This window comes from Vulpes lagopus, chromosome 1, assembly GCF_018345385.1.
Source record: "Vulpes lagopus strain Blue_001 chromosome 1, ASM1834538v1, whole genome shotgun sequence".
Taxonomy (NCBI): domain Eukaryota; kingdom Metazoa; phylum Chordata; class Mammalia; order Carnivora; family Canidae; genus Vulpes; species Vulpes lagopus.
In genome coordinates, this window is record NC_054824.1 from 93,192,271 (window position 1) to 93,208,944 (window position 16,674).

Genomic DNA, 16,674 nt, shown 5'->3' on the forward strand with positions numbered 1-16,674 from the left:
TAGTGTGTGCTCTGCTTATCAAAATTGCTGATTCAGAAAATTGACTTTGTCAATTTACTGAGAACAGATGCTGCTGCCCAGTGGAGTAGCTGAGCTCACAAAAGACTAGTCAATGAACTAGAATGCCAACTGAATAATTTACAAGCCAGAAATATCATAGTTAAGATTACTGGACTGTTAGATATCAGGTTATTCTGTGTACAGAAAGATCTAGGAGATTAGGATTACACTCAGGAGTTCTGTGTTCTCAAAATCAGAAAAATGGCAATGAGTGGTATGAAAGGATCTGCAAATGGAGTGTGAAGGTGCCCCCTCCCAGCCCTCCTCCTGACTCCAGGCAGACAGGGCTAATCAATCATGGCACTCATCCCTGCTGAGGTCACAGCCTTATAGAACCTCCACTGCAATTCATTAGGACTTGGCAGGTAACGTGAAACCTCTCTGCCATCTAGGTGGAGTGATAACAACGCGTAATGGCATCAGATCGTTTGCATCTGTCCCTGAGGTAGGGAAACCCTTGGTGCAGGGAACAGACAAAGCCTTTGTTTGCGTTACTCCTTCTTTAGGATATCCAAATTGAGTTCCTGTACTTTCTATATTTCAGTGTTGCACCTCAACAAAGATGTATATCCTGGGTATTTTTTACGTGTACAGATACATCACCATCACCAACGTGGCTACTCTGACATTTTCGGTCTGAGATTCTTTTCTTCATCTCATTAATTTTTCATAAATATCATAATTTAACTCCCAGAGAAACTACTCTTGATTCTACCCTTTAATCCTGAGAACTTAGTTTTGAAGCACATAATTCCTTTGACCCAATAGATGGAAGAAAGGAAATAGTTGTTACTCAGTATCCTTTATATGAGCAAAGCACGTTTACATATTTTACTCTCTGAACAACTTGGAGAGGTAAATTTTCTTCTCATTTTTCAGGTAAGGAGTGAGGTACAGACTACAACATGTCACCTGGCTGCATTAGTAAGTTGTGGACACTAGATTCTAACTGACGTTTTCTGGGTAACAGTACAGCGATGTATCCCAAATCACACGTGTAGCTCTCTCCCATACTGAGTCATGAAATGGTTTCTACTAAGTCAGATTATTGAGTGTATGCTAGAACATTCCTCATACAATATTATTAATTTTAATTGATAGGGGTAATAAAATGGTACATTGATGATAAAATAGTAATGTAATAACAGGGCACTGTTCTGGGTTAAGTCCTTGATATCATTTGATTATCTCACCACCCAGTGAAGAAGCTACTGTTACTGTCCTGTTCTACAAAGGATAAATAAAACTGAGGAAGAAAGAGGTGAAAGAGCTTGCCTAAGATCCCAGTGCTACTCTATAGCAGAACCAGTACTTTATTCCAGATCTTCCTAACTTCAAAACTTCAGTTGTGAACCATCACCCAGTATGCCTCTTTTGCCCTCCTTGCAACATGCCACACACATTGTCCTTGATAGAGTGTAACTACTTGTCTTCTGAAGGTCTTTCCAGTTCTGTAATATAATGTATGTTATGAATAATTACTGACCCCCCAATACAGTCTTAACCAGAAGTTAAAAGTAATTTGAATTTGATCTGTTGATAAAAACATAAAATTATAAAAATATTTATGCCCTATAAAAAATATTTATACTCACACGTACCTAATGGGTCACCAAAAATCAAGCAAATTCAGTTAAGACCTGCTAATTAACACATAATGACTACTAAATCTGTTTTCCAGTATACTAGCCATATGTGGCTAATTTAAATGTAACTTCAAAATAATAAAAGTCTAATAAAGTGTTCCTCAGTCACATCGAACATATTTTAAATGTTCAGTAGCCAGTGTGTTTAGTGGGTACCATATTGAACTATACAAATATAGAATATTTTCTATGGGTATTGAGATATCTTTTATTGATATAATAGAAATAGCTATTCTCCAGTAGATAATTCTATTGGACGGAGCTTTCTTGGATCATCCCTGTAGGCTCTTAATGGAAGAAGCTAGGTCTTGATGCAAAATACCTTTCCATTTAATTTAATAAGCTAATGGTCTTAGCTTGGCCTGGATATTTGACAGATATCTAGCCCTGGAATCAGCAAGCTATGGCCTGCTTTTCTTGGTTTGTTTTTCTGTGAGCGAATGATTTTACATTTTATATGAGTATATATATTTAAATGAGTTTATAAGTACCTACCTAATTTCTTTTCTTTCTTTCTTTTTTTTTATTTTCTTCTTGGCTTGGCTTGCAAAGCGTAAAATATTTCCTGCCTAGCCCTTTAAGAAAAAGATTTCATCCCCTGGGTCTAGGACACAGGAAGCATATAAAGAATGTTTATTGAATGCGTGGATAATAGGGAATGACAGAAAAGTATTTGAGAAACATACAGCAGCTCAAGTAGTTCACATGACCTAGGAGGTAATGTTTCCTAGCTAGGGAAAAGGCATTTCACTTTTCTTCACTAAATGGATTTTCTTCTTTCAGTGATTGATGTCAGGGGAGGAGAGTGGGGACTTAAGAGTAATTCTTTCAAGAACTTTGTATACTCTAACTGCGTGGGGCAGGGGCAGGGGGGGAACAGGCGCTGCCTCTGTGAGGTTAGGGAACTTTGCGTCTTGGTCTGTTTCCCATTGAATGAAGTGGAAGCTTGAGCCCTGCTTAGTAGTGGCACTGACAACCGCAAGGAGTCACTGGTGACATAGAATGAGCCCCAGAATGTTCAGGGCGACTCTCATGGTTCCCCCAGCTCTTCTCGCCCATTCTCACCGCGCATGTTTTGTTCTCCTGGGCACACTGGTGAGCTTTCTGTCAAGGGAGTTGAGAGGTTTTTACACTGATCTTCTTTTTAGTTTACCAAGAAAAGGATGGTGGTCTCAGGCATGTGTCGTTCCGGAAGTCCCACTTCAGTGGCTTATTTGGCCGTCACCAGTGTCATTTCATAAAGCTGCCCTACACTCGGTGTTACTTCTCTACTTTCCTTTGGCAGTTGTTAGATATTGGAGAAATTTAAACAACTCGTAATTATTTGTTTTTTTTTTTTAAGTCGAGTCATATTTCAATTATATGTCTTTATGTGCACTGATCTGCTTCTAGTCAATTAAACAGATTGTAAATTTTACAATATTTCATAAATCCCTGCCACTTCACTTTCCATAAAACCTAAATTTTAGTGTAGATACAAGCATCAGTCTTTCTGACTAATTGGGAAAAATGTTGCTATGACATTATGTTCTCATGGCTCTTTATATGTGCTTGTGTTTCAGGAGTTACACTAAATTGTTTTGTTAGATTTAGAGGACTGCCTTCTCCATTAGATGATTAATTATTAAGGCTGGTGCCAATGTCTTCTTTCTTTTTGTGTTATCCTGGTACGTAAACACAGGCAGTAAATATTTATTAAATGAAATAATAATATGTACATGCATGCTCACATGTTCTTTGAAATCAGTGCCCTGATCCTATACATCTATCTTTATTCCAAACTGAAGATTGAATATAAATATACAAAATACCAGATTATAGGTTCTATTGAGTTCTGTCTTCCATCAGATTATAAACAAATATCACACTATCATTTTGATGCAACAGCTCTTCTATCTGAGTTTTCTTCCTCTCTGGTTTTTCAGTCTGTTGCATCATTCATTCACTCACCCACCCACTCGCTCATTTATTCATTCATTTTTAAAACATTTTGTTTTCTCCTTTCTCAGAATGACTGTAAGTCATTGTCCAGTGGAATGGTTCCATTTTCTTCCATCTGCTGTTTCAAATACTCATCTTCCTCCTGTTTCTGAGCAGGTTGATGACTGTGTTGTGAGATAATTCCTGCCTGTCTTAAGCATATTGCATTCTTTAAATTAGTAATGCTTCTATCATAGCATGGAGGACTGTGCTCTTTGTATATTCCTGTTACCATGGTGATATCCTGTAGCTGGAGTTTATAAATAGTTGCATATTGAACATATAGAATATCTTTTCATTGTTTCTTTTATAAATATACTAATCTTCCAGAAGCAAACAGAATGTATAAAGCTACAATACAGCATATGGGTTACCATCCTAGAAAGTAGTCTATTTTATGATTTTAACTAGAAGATGTTTTAGATTTAGCCTGAAATTGTACCACAGCCTGAGTCTTCAAGCTGTCAGAATTTCTAGGATAATTGGATCTGAGTAAGTCTGCAGAGGAAGTCTAGGGTGTGATTGTAAGATCATGGCCTTCTTTTCTGACTTCAGTCAGATCAGAGCTAAGAAAAGGTGTCTGTTGCCAGTCAGAGTTTTGTTTCATTTTGTCAAAGGTGTAAGGAGTCTTAACCGTTCCTCAGCAATTATGTTGATAGAACATGTTTTTCACCAAATACATAAAATTACAAACAAAATAAAGATTTGCATTCAAAATGAAAATGTTGACAGTCTGACCTCATATATGAACTGAATTCCATAGTTCTTAACTGTTATATTTTCTTAAAAGTGTATTTAAAACTTTAATGCCTGGCCATGTAAAAAGAGATACAGGTGTGAGCAGAGATCAAAGGAATTGTTCTTTTATCCTTCTTTATACATTCTCCTAATGTTGCTATCACTAGTTAAAATACATATTACTAATTTAAAAACTTCATATATTACCTAATTCTTTTCCCAATAATAATGTGTAAGGAAAGGACCCTTGATACTCTTGATCCTGAGGAAAAGAGTTCATGTGCACAGATCAATGTTTTTAGGAAAATGTTTCTTTTTTTAATGTGACTTAGGTTCTGACCACAGGGCTCAGGTCCATGTTGGAGGAGTAAAGACAAAACTTACCACAACAGTGAAATACAAAAATAATAGACGTTCAAGATATAAGGCATGGTTCTCAGCTACAGGCAGATGTACCTCCTGAAGGTATTCAGAAATATGTGAGGACATCTTGATTTTCGCAATGACTGAGGGGTGGAAGAAAGCTGTGGGATCTAGAGGCCAGAGGTAGAGAGATCCTGCAACCCATGGAACAGTCCCACCCAAGAAGAATTATTGTGATCACATGGCAGCAGTCCTCACCTCTCCCCTGGGCAGTGCAAGTAGTCATGGTGACAGTAGGCCATGCGAAGTCAACAGGTTCATTTGCCATTTAATTGCATTCTGTCTACTGATTTTTCTTAAACTCACCATGCAAAAGAGTAGTGCTTTTTATTAATATGGGATTCACAAAGGGAAACGCTGCCTTGTCCAAGTGCTATGTGATGGTATAGGCGACTGCAAAGATGTTGTTACAGATTCCTTTAAAATGGCTTGAATAATTAGTTTAGCAGGAGCAAGCCCTTGAGCTCTTGTACTTTGTGTGAGTCCGCCTCCTGTGGTAGACTGGAGACTTAGGCTGCGTGCCTTCTCTGCTAGCCTTGGCCCTTTTTTTCCTTCCCAGACGCTTGCATAGTGCCTGGCACACAGTGTGCCACTGAGAAAAGTGTTTGTTTTTGTTTTTAACTGAATGATTAGTAGTGACACTGAAGAACAGTGCTATTAAAATTCCTGGAGTCCAGCAGCCTGGGTCTTTGTTCTACTTAATATCTATGTCCTTGCAATTGGTTAGTTAACCCCTGTGCCTCAGTGGCCTTGTCTGTGAAACAAGAGAGTAAATGAGGTAACACATACAAAGCCACTGGAACATTGCTGGTGCATTCTAAGTGTTAAGTATTAGTTGTCATTAACATTATTTTTGTATACTGTTTTTTATTTTTTGATTTTTTTAAAAGATTTTATTTATGTATTCATGAGAGAGACAGAGAGAGAGGCAGAGACACAGGCAGAGGGAGAAGCTGGATCTCCGGATCATGACCTGAGCCGGAGGCAGATGCTCAGCCACTGAGCCACCCAGGTGCCCCTGTATACTGATTAAGACTCCTGCAATATTGCTGTGCATCTAGAAATTAAATACCAATATTTTTGAGATGTCTGTGGAAGTTTTTTTTTTCTTTAAGATACTGTTAGCTATCATTACTTAGAAAGAACTAGACAGTACCACTGTGTTGGTTTGGCAAGCAGTTGGTTGTATTTCATTACTCTATTAATAGCTATGGAGTTCTGATTTCGTTGCATGGCGACATTAAAATAATTTATTATAACATCATCCTTTAGGTTTAAAATTCCAAGAAAATGCAAAGTTGCCAGCATGTCAGCTGAAATCCTATTTTAAACACTAAATAGAGAAGCTTACAGTAGTCTTCTTTTCCACCTAACTAAATTGAAATAATTAAGTAGTCACTAAAGTACAGCGAAGAGCCACAGTAACTAAATAATAATTGTTTGTTGTCCAAGCGGGCTGTACCTGGTATTTTGTAAGGCAGCATGAGTTTCACATGAGGGCATTTTTCAGTGACTGAAGTTTATTCCTTTAATCCCCAGAATGTTCTTGTTTCTCAGCCATTTTTATGGAAATACTGCTGAATTATGTGTCACCCTTCCCTGACTTTTCAAAATTGGTTATGCAGCTGAGTGAATCAAAGGGCATAAGAAGCCACCACAATCGGCATGACAGACTTCTTGAAGCTTACATTCGCTGTAAGATTTCTGGGGAGGTTGCACGAAGACAGGGGAGCCATCAATTTAAATTAAAATCACATAGAATATTTGGATCAGGATGCAAAATTTATATAAATGTTTAAAATAAAATATAAACTTCAAAGAAATGTCAGGGTTATGGAGGCTGGTCACAAGCCAGGGGATTATGTCCTCATAACAGGTACTTCAGTGGGAAGCAGCAGAGCTCAGCGTCCTTACCCGGAGGCCGTTTAACATTTTAATGGGGCTGTGCCTCTGGGATTATCCACTTGTGAGGCCCTTTGCACCTCCTGACAGTGCAATTTTATCAACTACCTCCCTGTCAAACCTTAGGGAAGGCAACTCTTTGTTCTCTTAGTAGTTCTCCCAGGATAAGTTTCTACCCATTTTCCTCTTCTTCACTGCTTCTAATTTGTAGTATCTAAAAAAAATTCTGGAAGTTATTAGTAGAAATGTAAACAATAATGATAATTTATAATAGTGAATCTCTTTTTATACACAAATCAAATATCCATATACTTAGTGCGGTTAACAGGGTGTCTACGTTATGCTCTTAGAGGAAGAAATTACCCCCCTTTTTAGAGGACTTGGTGGGGGGGGTGATGCTGGTTGGTTGTTTTGTTTCACTTTTGTATTTTAAGACTTTCAGAGTGGTTTTAGATTTACAGCAAAAGCAGGGGAATATACAGATATTTCTCCTGTACCCCCTGTCCCCATACACATGTAGCTTCCCCCATGATCAACATCCTCCATCAGAGGAACAGATTTGTTACAATTGATAAACCTGCATTGATACATCATTATCACCCAGAGTCCATGGTTTCCATTAGGGGTCCCTTTTGGTGTTGTGCATGCTATGGATTTGGACAAATGTATAATGACACGTATCCACTATAATAGTGTCATGCAGAGTATTTTCACTGCCTTAAAAATCATCTGACTCCGTCTTTTCTAGAATGTCATATGGTTGGAATCATACACTATGTACCTTCTCAGATTGGTTTCTTTCACGTAGTAGTAACACTTAGAGTAGACCACCAAACTGTCTTTCAAAGTGACTGTAGCATTTTATATTCACACCAGTAATGAATAAGAGTTCTTGTTGTTCCACATCCTCTCCTGCATTTATTTAGTGTTGTCACTGTTCTTGATTTGGGCCATCAAAGAAGTGTATAGCAATATCTCATTGTTTCAATTTACATTTCCCTGATGACATATGATGTGGAGCATCCTTTCATACATGCTTATTTGGCATCAGTATATCTTTGGTGAAGTATCTGTGAAGGTATTTGGCGATTTTTTTATTTAGTTGTTTTCGTACTATTGGATTTTAAGCTTTTTGTATATTTTTGGATAACAGTCCTTTACAGATGTCTTTTCTAAATATTGTCTCTGGTTTGTAGCTTGTCTTTTTATTCTCTTGATGGTTTCTTTTACAGAGCAGAAAATTTTAATTTTAGTGATGTCAAACTTGCCAGTTATTTCTCCATGGTTCATGCCTTTGGTGTTATATCTAGAAAGTGATCAGCAAACCCAAGGTCATCTGTGTTTCTATTTATCTTCTAGGAGTTTTATTAAGTATTGTGAAGGTACAAAGTATGTGTCCAATTTTTTTTTTTTTGCATGTGGATGTCTATTTGATTCAGCACCATTTGTTGAAAAGACTGTGTGACAAAAGAGCCACAGATTAGTTCAGTGTTTTTATATGGGTCTATTTCTAGGCTCTAGGCTCTTTATTATGGTCTATTGAAGTATTTGGCTTTCTTTTGACAATTCCAGAGCCTTGATTATTGTAGCTTCGTTTTAGGTGTTGAAGTCAGGTAGTGTCAAGTCCTCTAACTTTGTTCTTCAATATCATGTTGATTTATTTGTGGTCTTTTGTCTCAGTATAAACCTTAAAAGTTTGATGATACAAACAAATAACTTGCCAGGATTTTTATTGGAATTGCATTGAATCTGTAGATCAAATTGGGAGGACTTTTCTCTTTTGCTCTCAGTTTCTTCCCAAATTCCTACAGATAAAGCTTCTGGAAGTGTGACTGTGGATAAGCAGGGTATGATTATATTGCTTTAACATCACATTCCTCATGTAAGTTTTGTTTATTATCTAAAAGGAAACAATGGTACAGGATTCCAAAACAGACAAGTCATAAATACATATGGATGTGTGCATGTGTGTGTGTGATAAATGTTTTTGTAATGGACACTTTCGGAATAATAGTCTGTATAGGCTGTTCTTTAAAAGACCTTAGGTTTTATGTTCACTAATTAACATGAAAAAAGAACCAAGAGGATAGTTAGCAGCAAGGAAACTATACTTAAAATATTACATTTTAATGATAAAAGTTTCTCAGTATCCTTCATTAATTTTCTTGCATTTAGAGAAAAACGTTGATCTTCCAAGAGTCCTTCTCATCATCTTTATAATACGTGGATCTACCTTGTTCAGAAATGAAAATTCATTAAGTAAAAACCTTGTTAGAAATATTACAAAATTGACTTTGATTATCTCTGGGATTGTCAGTACTCTCATCTTATTAGTAATTGGAGAGGTTTTCTCTTGTCCTGTTTTTAATAATAGCCTGGCTGGGTTTGAAGTTTCTTACCAAATGTTTTGCCATTTCCATAATAATGGATCGTATTAAAGGTTTTATAAAATCACTCTTTAAAAGGTGTGGATGAAATGAAGAATGACTAAAATAGAATAAATCCCTGATTATTATTGGTAATTGCTGAGCGTGCTGAGATGAGCTTTTGACTACTTTACTTCTTGGGCCTTTTCTCTCAGGATTTTCTGTTAAAATTGCAAATTCGGATTTCCCTATTCATTATGGTGGTCATTAGCATCCTATTCTAAGTGCTGAAGAATTCTGTAAGATTTGTCAGAGAAATAAAGAATAGCATTTATTCGTTTCAGGAAGCAAAGGGCTAGGAAAAATTGGTAAGTATGTAGACATAAAAGAATCAGATGAGGTTTTTAAATTTCTAGAGCACCAGGATTCCAATTTGTTAAAGATGTACTCATCACTACCAGTATTAAAGAATTCGGGAGAAATTGTTAGACGAATATACTGGTATGATGGTAATACAGGCAGGAGTTAAGGTACTCGGCTTCTGTATTTTGAAAGGAGCTGAAATGAAAAAAGATAATTTATTTTAAAGTTCTGAAAGCAAGTGTAATAGTAGAAAAAAGTGAAAATTACCCAAAATCAAGATAAAGCAATGAAATTATAAAAATCAACCATTCTGTATTGTGAAAGGATGGTTCCATCTTCCCAAATCTCGTAGTTGCATTTATGTAAATGATTGTTTCATATGGCACAGTAAATTCTGCACAATTAATTCCATGTCCATATCCTGCTCCCTATACTTGTTAATTTTTTCATAGCTTTCCATTTCTTTGTCCTAACTTAATAGAGTAGACAGTTAAAGATGGAGTGACCAAGAAAGGACCCCATTTAATGTCCTTTGAATGGCAGAAAGGACATGATCTTTTAAAGAATCCCTTGATTAGTATGGCTTCTTATTCTGCTAACTAGATTTTATTTATTCTTTAGGAGATTAAAACCAGAAGAACAGAGGTAAAGGCTCTACCATAAAATAAACTAGGAAAAGAATATTCACAACAACAGTAATGTAATAGAGGTTCACTAATAAATAAAGAGCTCATTCCAATCAATAAGGGGTACATAAAATAATATAATAGATAATGAGACAACAAAGTCAGTAAGCCAAAGAAGAAATACACTTGGCAAAAAATACTGCTTTTTTCCCCCCTAATTATTAAAGCAGTTCAAATTTAAACATTAACATGTGCCACTGAAATGCCAGTCAACTATTGAAGTTAACAAAAAATTCAAAACTATAAATACTTTATGCTTTTGAAATTTGTGCAGTGGTACCACTACACATAAGTGATAGGAGAATAAATTCATTTTACCATCTGGACAGCAAAAGGTCTTATGACCTCCTACTGATTCTCATAAATTTTTACCTACCTTAGTTATGAGCCTATTATCTTTATACTCAAAACATTCTGTGAGTCTACCCTTAAAAATTAAAATGCACGTGAATTATAGTCAAATAAAAAGGCTTTTTAATTAAATAAAGTAAAAGTCAAAATAAAATGTGTATTACCAAAGACATTTTTTAATGTTATTACTTAATAATAGAAACATTTCAGAATAGCCCAAGTGTTCATGGCAGGAAATGTTATGTAAATGTTGGTATATACATGTGATTTAGCTTTTAAAATTATATTCATGAAGAATGTTTAATGGCAGCTAGAATTCTTTTGCTATAATGTTAGCCAATCTAGAGTAGATTAAAAATTGTATATGTGATTAGGAAACATCACCAGTGACTATGTTCGTGTCCTCAAAGCCTTTTTGTATTTTCCTGTAATTCCAAATTTTAAGCACTGAAATTACGCCCTTTAAAATGAGGGGGGGGAGGTGGAATGATGAAAGTGCAGTTGTGAAAACACAAGATGAGCACCAAAATCAGTACAATTTATTTATCATGGTGAAAAATTGACACAATATGCATACCCCTAAACCTTTTAACCTCCTCTTTACTACTTTTGCTCTTATTTATTTCTCTACGTAAGATGCTTTCCAGATCAAGATGAAAAAAATAAAAATTTATGTTAAATTCTAGAATTTTGTGTTAATGGTAAGAATTAATAGCAAATAATCCAAATGACATGTTTGATTTTTGAATGCATTGTAAGACTTTAGTCTAATTATTTGTTTCGTATTTAATTTTGTTTAGGCCTGACAGTGAGAGGAATTTTCTAGGACAAAATAAGAAGGGTAGGAACTTTTTGTTTAAGGATATCTCTAATAGAATTATTGTTTGATAGTGAAGATGAGCAAACTCTGACTGGAATTTTGGAGATGTAATGGAATAGATTGTATTGTATCACTTCTATGTCAAAAGAGTCGATATTTCTAACTATATCATCCAAATAAATTAAATGTTTTATAACCGCTTTTATTTCATATTTCATTTAATTTATTATTCCATAAAGTCTCCATGAAATAGATTAACCTTTTTTTAATCTACAGGTAATTTGTGTAAGACTGCATGGCATTTTAAAGTTCTAGCTGAAATTCAAATATTACGTATAGGAAATATATGTGTATGAAGTCTGATTATAGGTTTGATTATATGATTTTTTTAAATTATATGATTTTTTTTATAATCAGTTGGCTTTAGGACTTCAATTTGACAGTCACATTTCACATTAACATATTCCAATCAAGTGTATCCCTATCAATAAAATATTTAACTGTTATTATTCAGGATTTAAATAAATGTTTTCCTACCCTTCTACTCAAGAAGTTTTATGTACATGTATTAAATCTGCATTTCTATACAAAATGGAGATGGTAGTGATTATAAAGGAATATTGGACAAATCAGTAGGAGGTGATTAAGTTAGCATAGTTCAGTTTTAGAATTTAAACTCGAGTCAGAGAGTAAGTTCCAGGTTTTTTGTTTGTTGTTGCTGTTTTCCCCAACAACTCCCGCTATCACATATCAGAAGTAGAGAACAGTATATGGCCTGAGTGATCTTGGGTTGGGGATTAGACCTGTAGAAGAAGACACAGGAGGAAGAGCTGAGGGAAATGTCTGATTATAGAATCTGTTTGGAAAATACTATAAATCGGTAGACTAAAGATGACCGGCCACATGTCCTTTGCACAGCTCAGCTTTAGAGCATTTGTTGTTTCTATATAATGGGAAATTCTGATGCTATAGAATCAAAATCCTTTGAAAGACCATTAAATATCCAAATATTATATAGAGATAGAGGTACAGTTTAAAGGAGGAATAATTTTAGACCTACACTAAATCAGTCTATTTGCTTCTCTTTATTTTTCAGAAGGAAAAAAAGGGCCAACTTTCTGTTCTTCTCATTGAGTTGATAAATTTTTATGTCATGAATTTTTGATTTCTCATCTAAGAATTTAATTATGAGAAAGGGTGTGAAGCATTGTGTTAGGTATCTTTTCTACTTAGACTATCAGATAGGAAGGAAAAAATTGTGATTTTTTTCAAATAAATTAAAAGTGGCCGTTTATGGAACCATCTACTAAAACTGCCTACTAAAAATGTCTACAAATGCTCATAGTTAACATTGAATTTTGCCAGCAATAATAGTTAATGCAAAGTTTCAGTACTCTTGATTACAGAATTATTCATAGAGCAGAAAGTTCAGCAAAGAATAATATGTTAGTATCTAAAGGGCATTGTTAAATTATCTACTCTTACATGGGGATTTTAATATGATTCAGGGTAACTCAGGAAAATAAATAAAATATGATAAATTTAGTCTACATAATCAGTAAAGATGAAACATATTTTGTTTATTCACATACAAATATATTCTCCATAAAATCCTTCTAACTAAGTCAACTTAGAGATATTATAATGCTTCAAAATGAATTAGTTTTTCAGGAGGATGGTATATAATTGCCTTGAGAATACAATATGAATTATGCTTAAGCAAGATCTGCTTCCAGTTACATTCACAAAGCTGTTGAGAATATGCTTCTCTAGAAGTATCTAGAGAATACTCTAGAGAATTACTCTAGATTGCTGCACCCCACATACTGGTTTGGATGTCCGTCCTGAGAATTTTCAGTATATCCTTTCAAATCTAACAGTTCACTCAATTCACCTCAGATCTATCCCTTTATTTAAACATATTAGGAACTTGGGAACTGTTTAAATATTAGTAATGAAAGCAGAAGTTAAGGTGTGAGGTGGTCTGTTGGCTGTGTCAGAATTCTCTTTTTCAGGTAATGAAGGAAGCAGGAAGATAGCTGTGGAAGGAAAGTGCTCAGATGAGCAGAGGTTTTATTCAGCAGTGTCCATTTTGTGCACCTAGCGCTGAAAACTTTCTCTGCAAACAACTAAATGGATAAAGTGCTATGTAATTCTCTCTCTCTCTCTCTCTCCTCTCTCTCTCTCTCTCTCTCTCTGTGTGTGTGTGTGTGGCAGGGAGAGGGGGTGGAATAGGAACTGTAGATAGTTTTGCTTCTTCAGTCTTTTTTGTAAAGGATAATTACCAGGTGACCAAAGCATTTTTGTCAGGTGGTGGTTTTGCAAATTGTCCTAATGGGATGTGTGGAGAATTAGAGGTCCTGTGACGTCTCCTGATCTAAGATACTGTGATACTGTGATGCACATTGTTTATATCAGGAATCCTTTCTATTATGTGTATGATCATTTTGGGGTTGTTTTTATTCCAGAAGGTTCAAATTCCTGACCATGTAAGGACTCCATGAATTTTTGGGTAGAATTGTTTTTTTGTTTTTGTTTTATAAAATTTTATTTATTTATTCATTAGAGACACACACAGAGAGAGAGGCAGAGACACAGGCAGAGGGATAAGCAGGCTCCCTGGGGAGCCCGATGCAGCACTCGATCCCAGGACTCCAGGATCATGGGCTGAAGGCAGATGCCCAAACACTGAGCCACCCAGGCATCCCAGTAGAATTATTTTATTAAGAATAGTGGCTACATTAAAATCGGTTTATTATGACTACAGAGTTTCTACTTTTTCTCTTCTAATTTAGTAACAATTGAAATTTTTTTTGTCTTATCACAGGGTAAGAGATATAAAAAAGAATCATGGAATTATTAAAAAGAAGAAGAGTTTCTTAATATGTCATGTAAAATTATGGGTAAATTTGTTGACCTATTTTAGTTATTTGGCACCCTAAAGAGAAGCAAAGAATTGGCAGTTCAGCAGTGTCATGACAATATTCAGGCATATCTGAGAGATGGACTAGATGATTTTGTTGAGCCACTCAAATTTACTTTTAAGAATACCTCAGGGTGCCTCAGTGGCTCAGTCAGTGAAGCATGTGACTCTTGGTTTCAGCTCAGGTTGTGATCTCTATGGGTTTGAGATCAAGCCCTGTGTTGGCCTCCCCACTCAGCAGGGAGTTGGTTTGAAGATACTCTCCTTTGCTTCACACCCCCCCCCCCATTCTCTTTGTCTCTGTCTCTAATAGATAAATTAATCTTTTTAAAAAGCAGCCTTTACAGTGGGGACTGTAGCTCCCCACTCTTTAAGTGTGGTCTGTGCATAGTGACTGCCCTGCAGGAAGTACAGAATGGACAAGGAGAGTAAAAGAGAGTAACTTGACCACGAAGAAGCCTTGACAGATAGCCCTTAGCTGTATAATCAAAGGCCAGCATCAACAGTGAGGAATCATTGATAGTGTGGGCCCTTGATGCCATGTGGTTAAAATATTACTTGACTTTTGTCTTCCTTCCAAAACCCCATAACCCTAGTCTAATCATGAGGAAAAAACACCAAACAAACCCAATTTTAGTAAAGCCTTATACAGTGTAACTAAGTGTGGATATGAACACAAATCTATCATCCCCCCTCAGATAAAGACAGAATGGCTAAATCTTTTTCACTGTTGCTACAGTTCAAATTAAATTGTCAATTGTTCACATTGACTGCTCTTATAAAGATGAGTAATGTTAGGGGGAAAATGGGTTGATAACCAGCTTAACGCTGAAAATACTAACATTAGGAAACAGATGACTATCAAAGCATCAGTAGGTATAAAAATCAAGCCTAGATCTCCAAAGAGCTAGTAACTTAGCCTTGAAAAGGGGCTGCCTACTATTTCATAACAATACTGTTTACGTTGGTGAGGCCATTTTATTAATTAGTATGATTATTATATGAAATCACCAGCAGATTATGTCACATTAAAAGAAAAATCCCAAAATAAAAAAGGGTTACATACGTACAAATCAGAGTACTTCTTGCTGGCTTTTCATTGCCATTTTATCTACAAGACAATGTAGAAAATTGCAGTAGAAATACAAAACAATGTAGAAAACCTGCAGTAGCAAAGAAAAACATTTAACTTGATATCTTTTCCATATGAACACCTGCGGAAAATACAATTGGGCTATTTTTATTTTAAATACACGTTTTTATTTTTTAAACCCTGCTTGATTTAATTAGGATGTACGAAAGTAGGCTATGCACTGATGCATATTTTATATGGAAAAAAATGACTTCTGAGTTCTAGAATACACTATAAATCAAAGATTTAAGAAAATTTCATAGTATAGAAACCAAGAGCAGTGTGCATTACTGCATTGTATGTTTCTGGTTTCCTCATAAAATGTGGACGGGTTCTGAGGGAAATGTTTGCCTTTGATTGTTTTTACACTATGTTTCTGCTCTTCATTTTTTCCTAGGCCTTGTCTGCAATATGTAAGAGAAACTTACCCATTTATTTTTTTCCCATAATACTGCCCTTGAGGGGCCATGTGAGTGCTTCCCATCTATTAATCAGAGTAAACTGAGTTTAACAGATGTTCAATGGCAGACACCTTCTCAAACCAAATGTCTTCCTTAAGAACTGAAAGGCCTGCACTTTGCACATCAAATCAACATCCTCTTTCTCTTCTCTGTTCTAGTGCACTGATAGGCAAAATTCACCAGTCACATCACCAGGGTCCTCTCCCCTTGCACAGAGAAGAAAGCCACATCCAGATCCTCTCCAGATCCCACATCTGAGCCTGCCACCAGTACCTCCTCGCCTGGATCTAATTCAGAAAGGCATAGTTCGGTCTCCCTGTGGCAGTCCCACTGGTTCACCAAAGGTAAACCGATTTTACTAGAAACACAGATCAGTAAAGTGACAGTTATGGATTGCTCAGATTCCTTTGAATTCCATTACTTGTATTTCTTGTGCTCTTAATTGTTTATGAAGAACTTTGATGTGTTTCTCATTTTGTTTATGCTGAGCCCACTATCCTATTTTTGCTTTATTACTATAAAAGTTACATAATTATTCAGAGAGCGTAGGTCTATAGTGTCTCCCTGATTTGCAAAAATGCATAGAAGAGTAAATATAGTTATTCTGTAAGATGGATTTTAAAAGTCATTATATGTATTAAAATAAATTGCATGCCCTTATCGAATGATATTTTACACTCATTTTCATAGTGTCATGACAAGAAAAATGTGATGGAAGTATATTTACATAAGGGCTTATGATGTGATAAATTATCACCCAGGTTTCAAGGTGACTCAGAAGAGGCAATTATTTGTATAGTACTTTTTATACCTGAAGGAATTA

The 16,674-nt window shown here is 35.6% G+C and overlaps 1 protein-coding gene across 3 annotated transcripts in view; it reads left to right on the forward strand.

The window, feature by feature from the left end:
- The window catches only part of CBLB (Cbl proto-oncogene B), a 221,328-nt gene that overhangs the window by 146,844 nt on the left and 57,810 nt on the right, over positions 1 to 16,674 (forward strand). For all 3 annotated transcript variants that reach the window (XM_041750956.1, XM_041750954.1, XM_041750958.1), the window contains exon 11: positions 16,010 to 16,195. In XM_041750956.1, the coding sequence (XP_041606890.1) occupies positions 16,010 to 16,195 (186 nt within the window). The remainder of the gene's footprint in view (positions 1 to 16,009; positions 16,196 to 16,674) is intronic.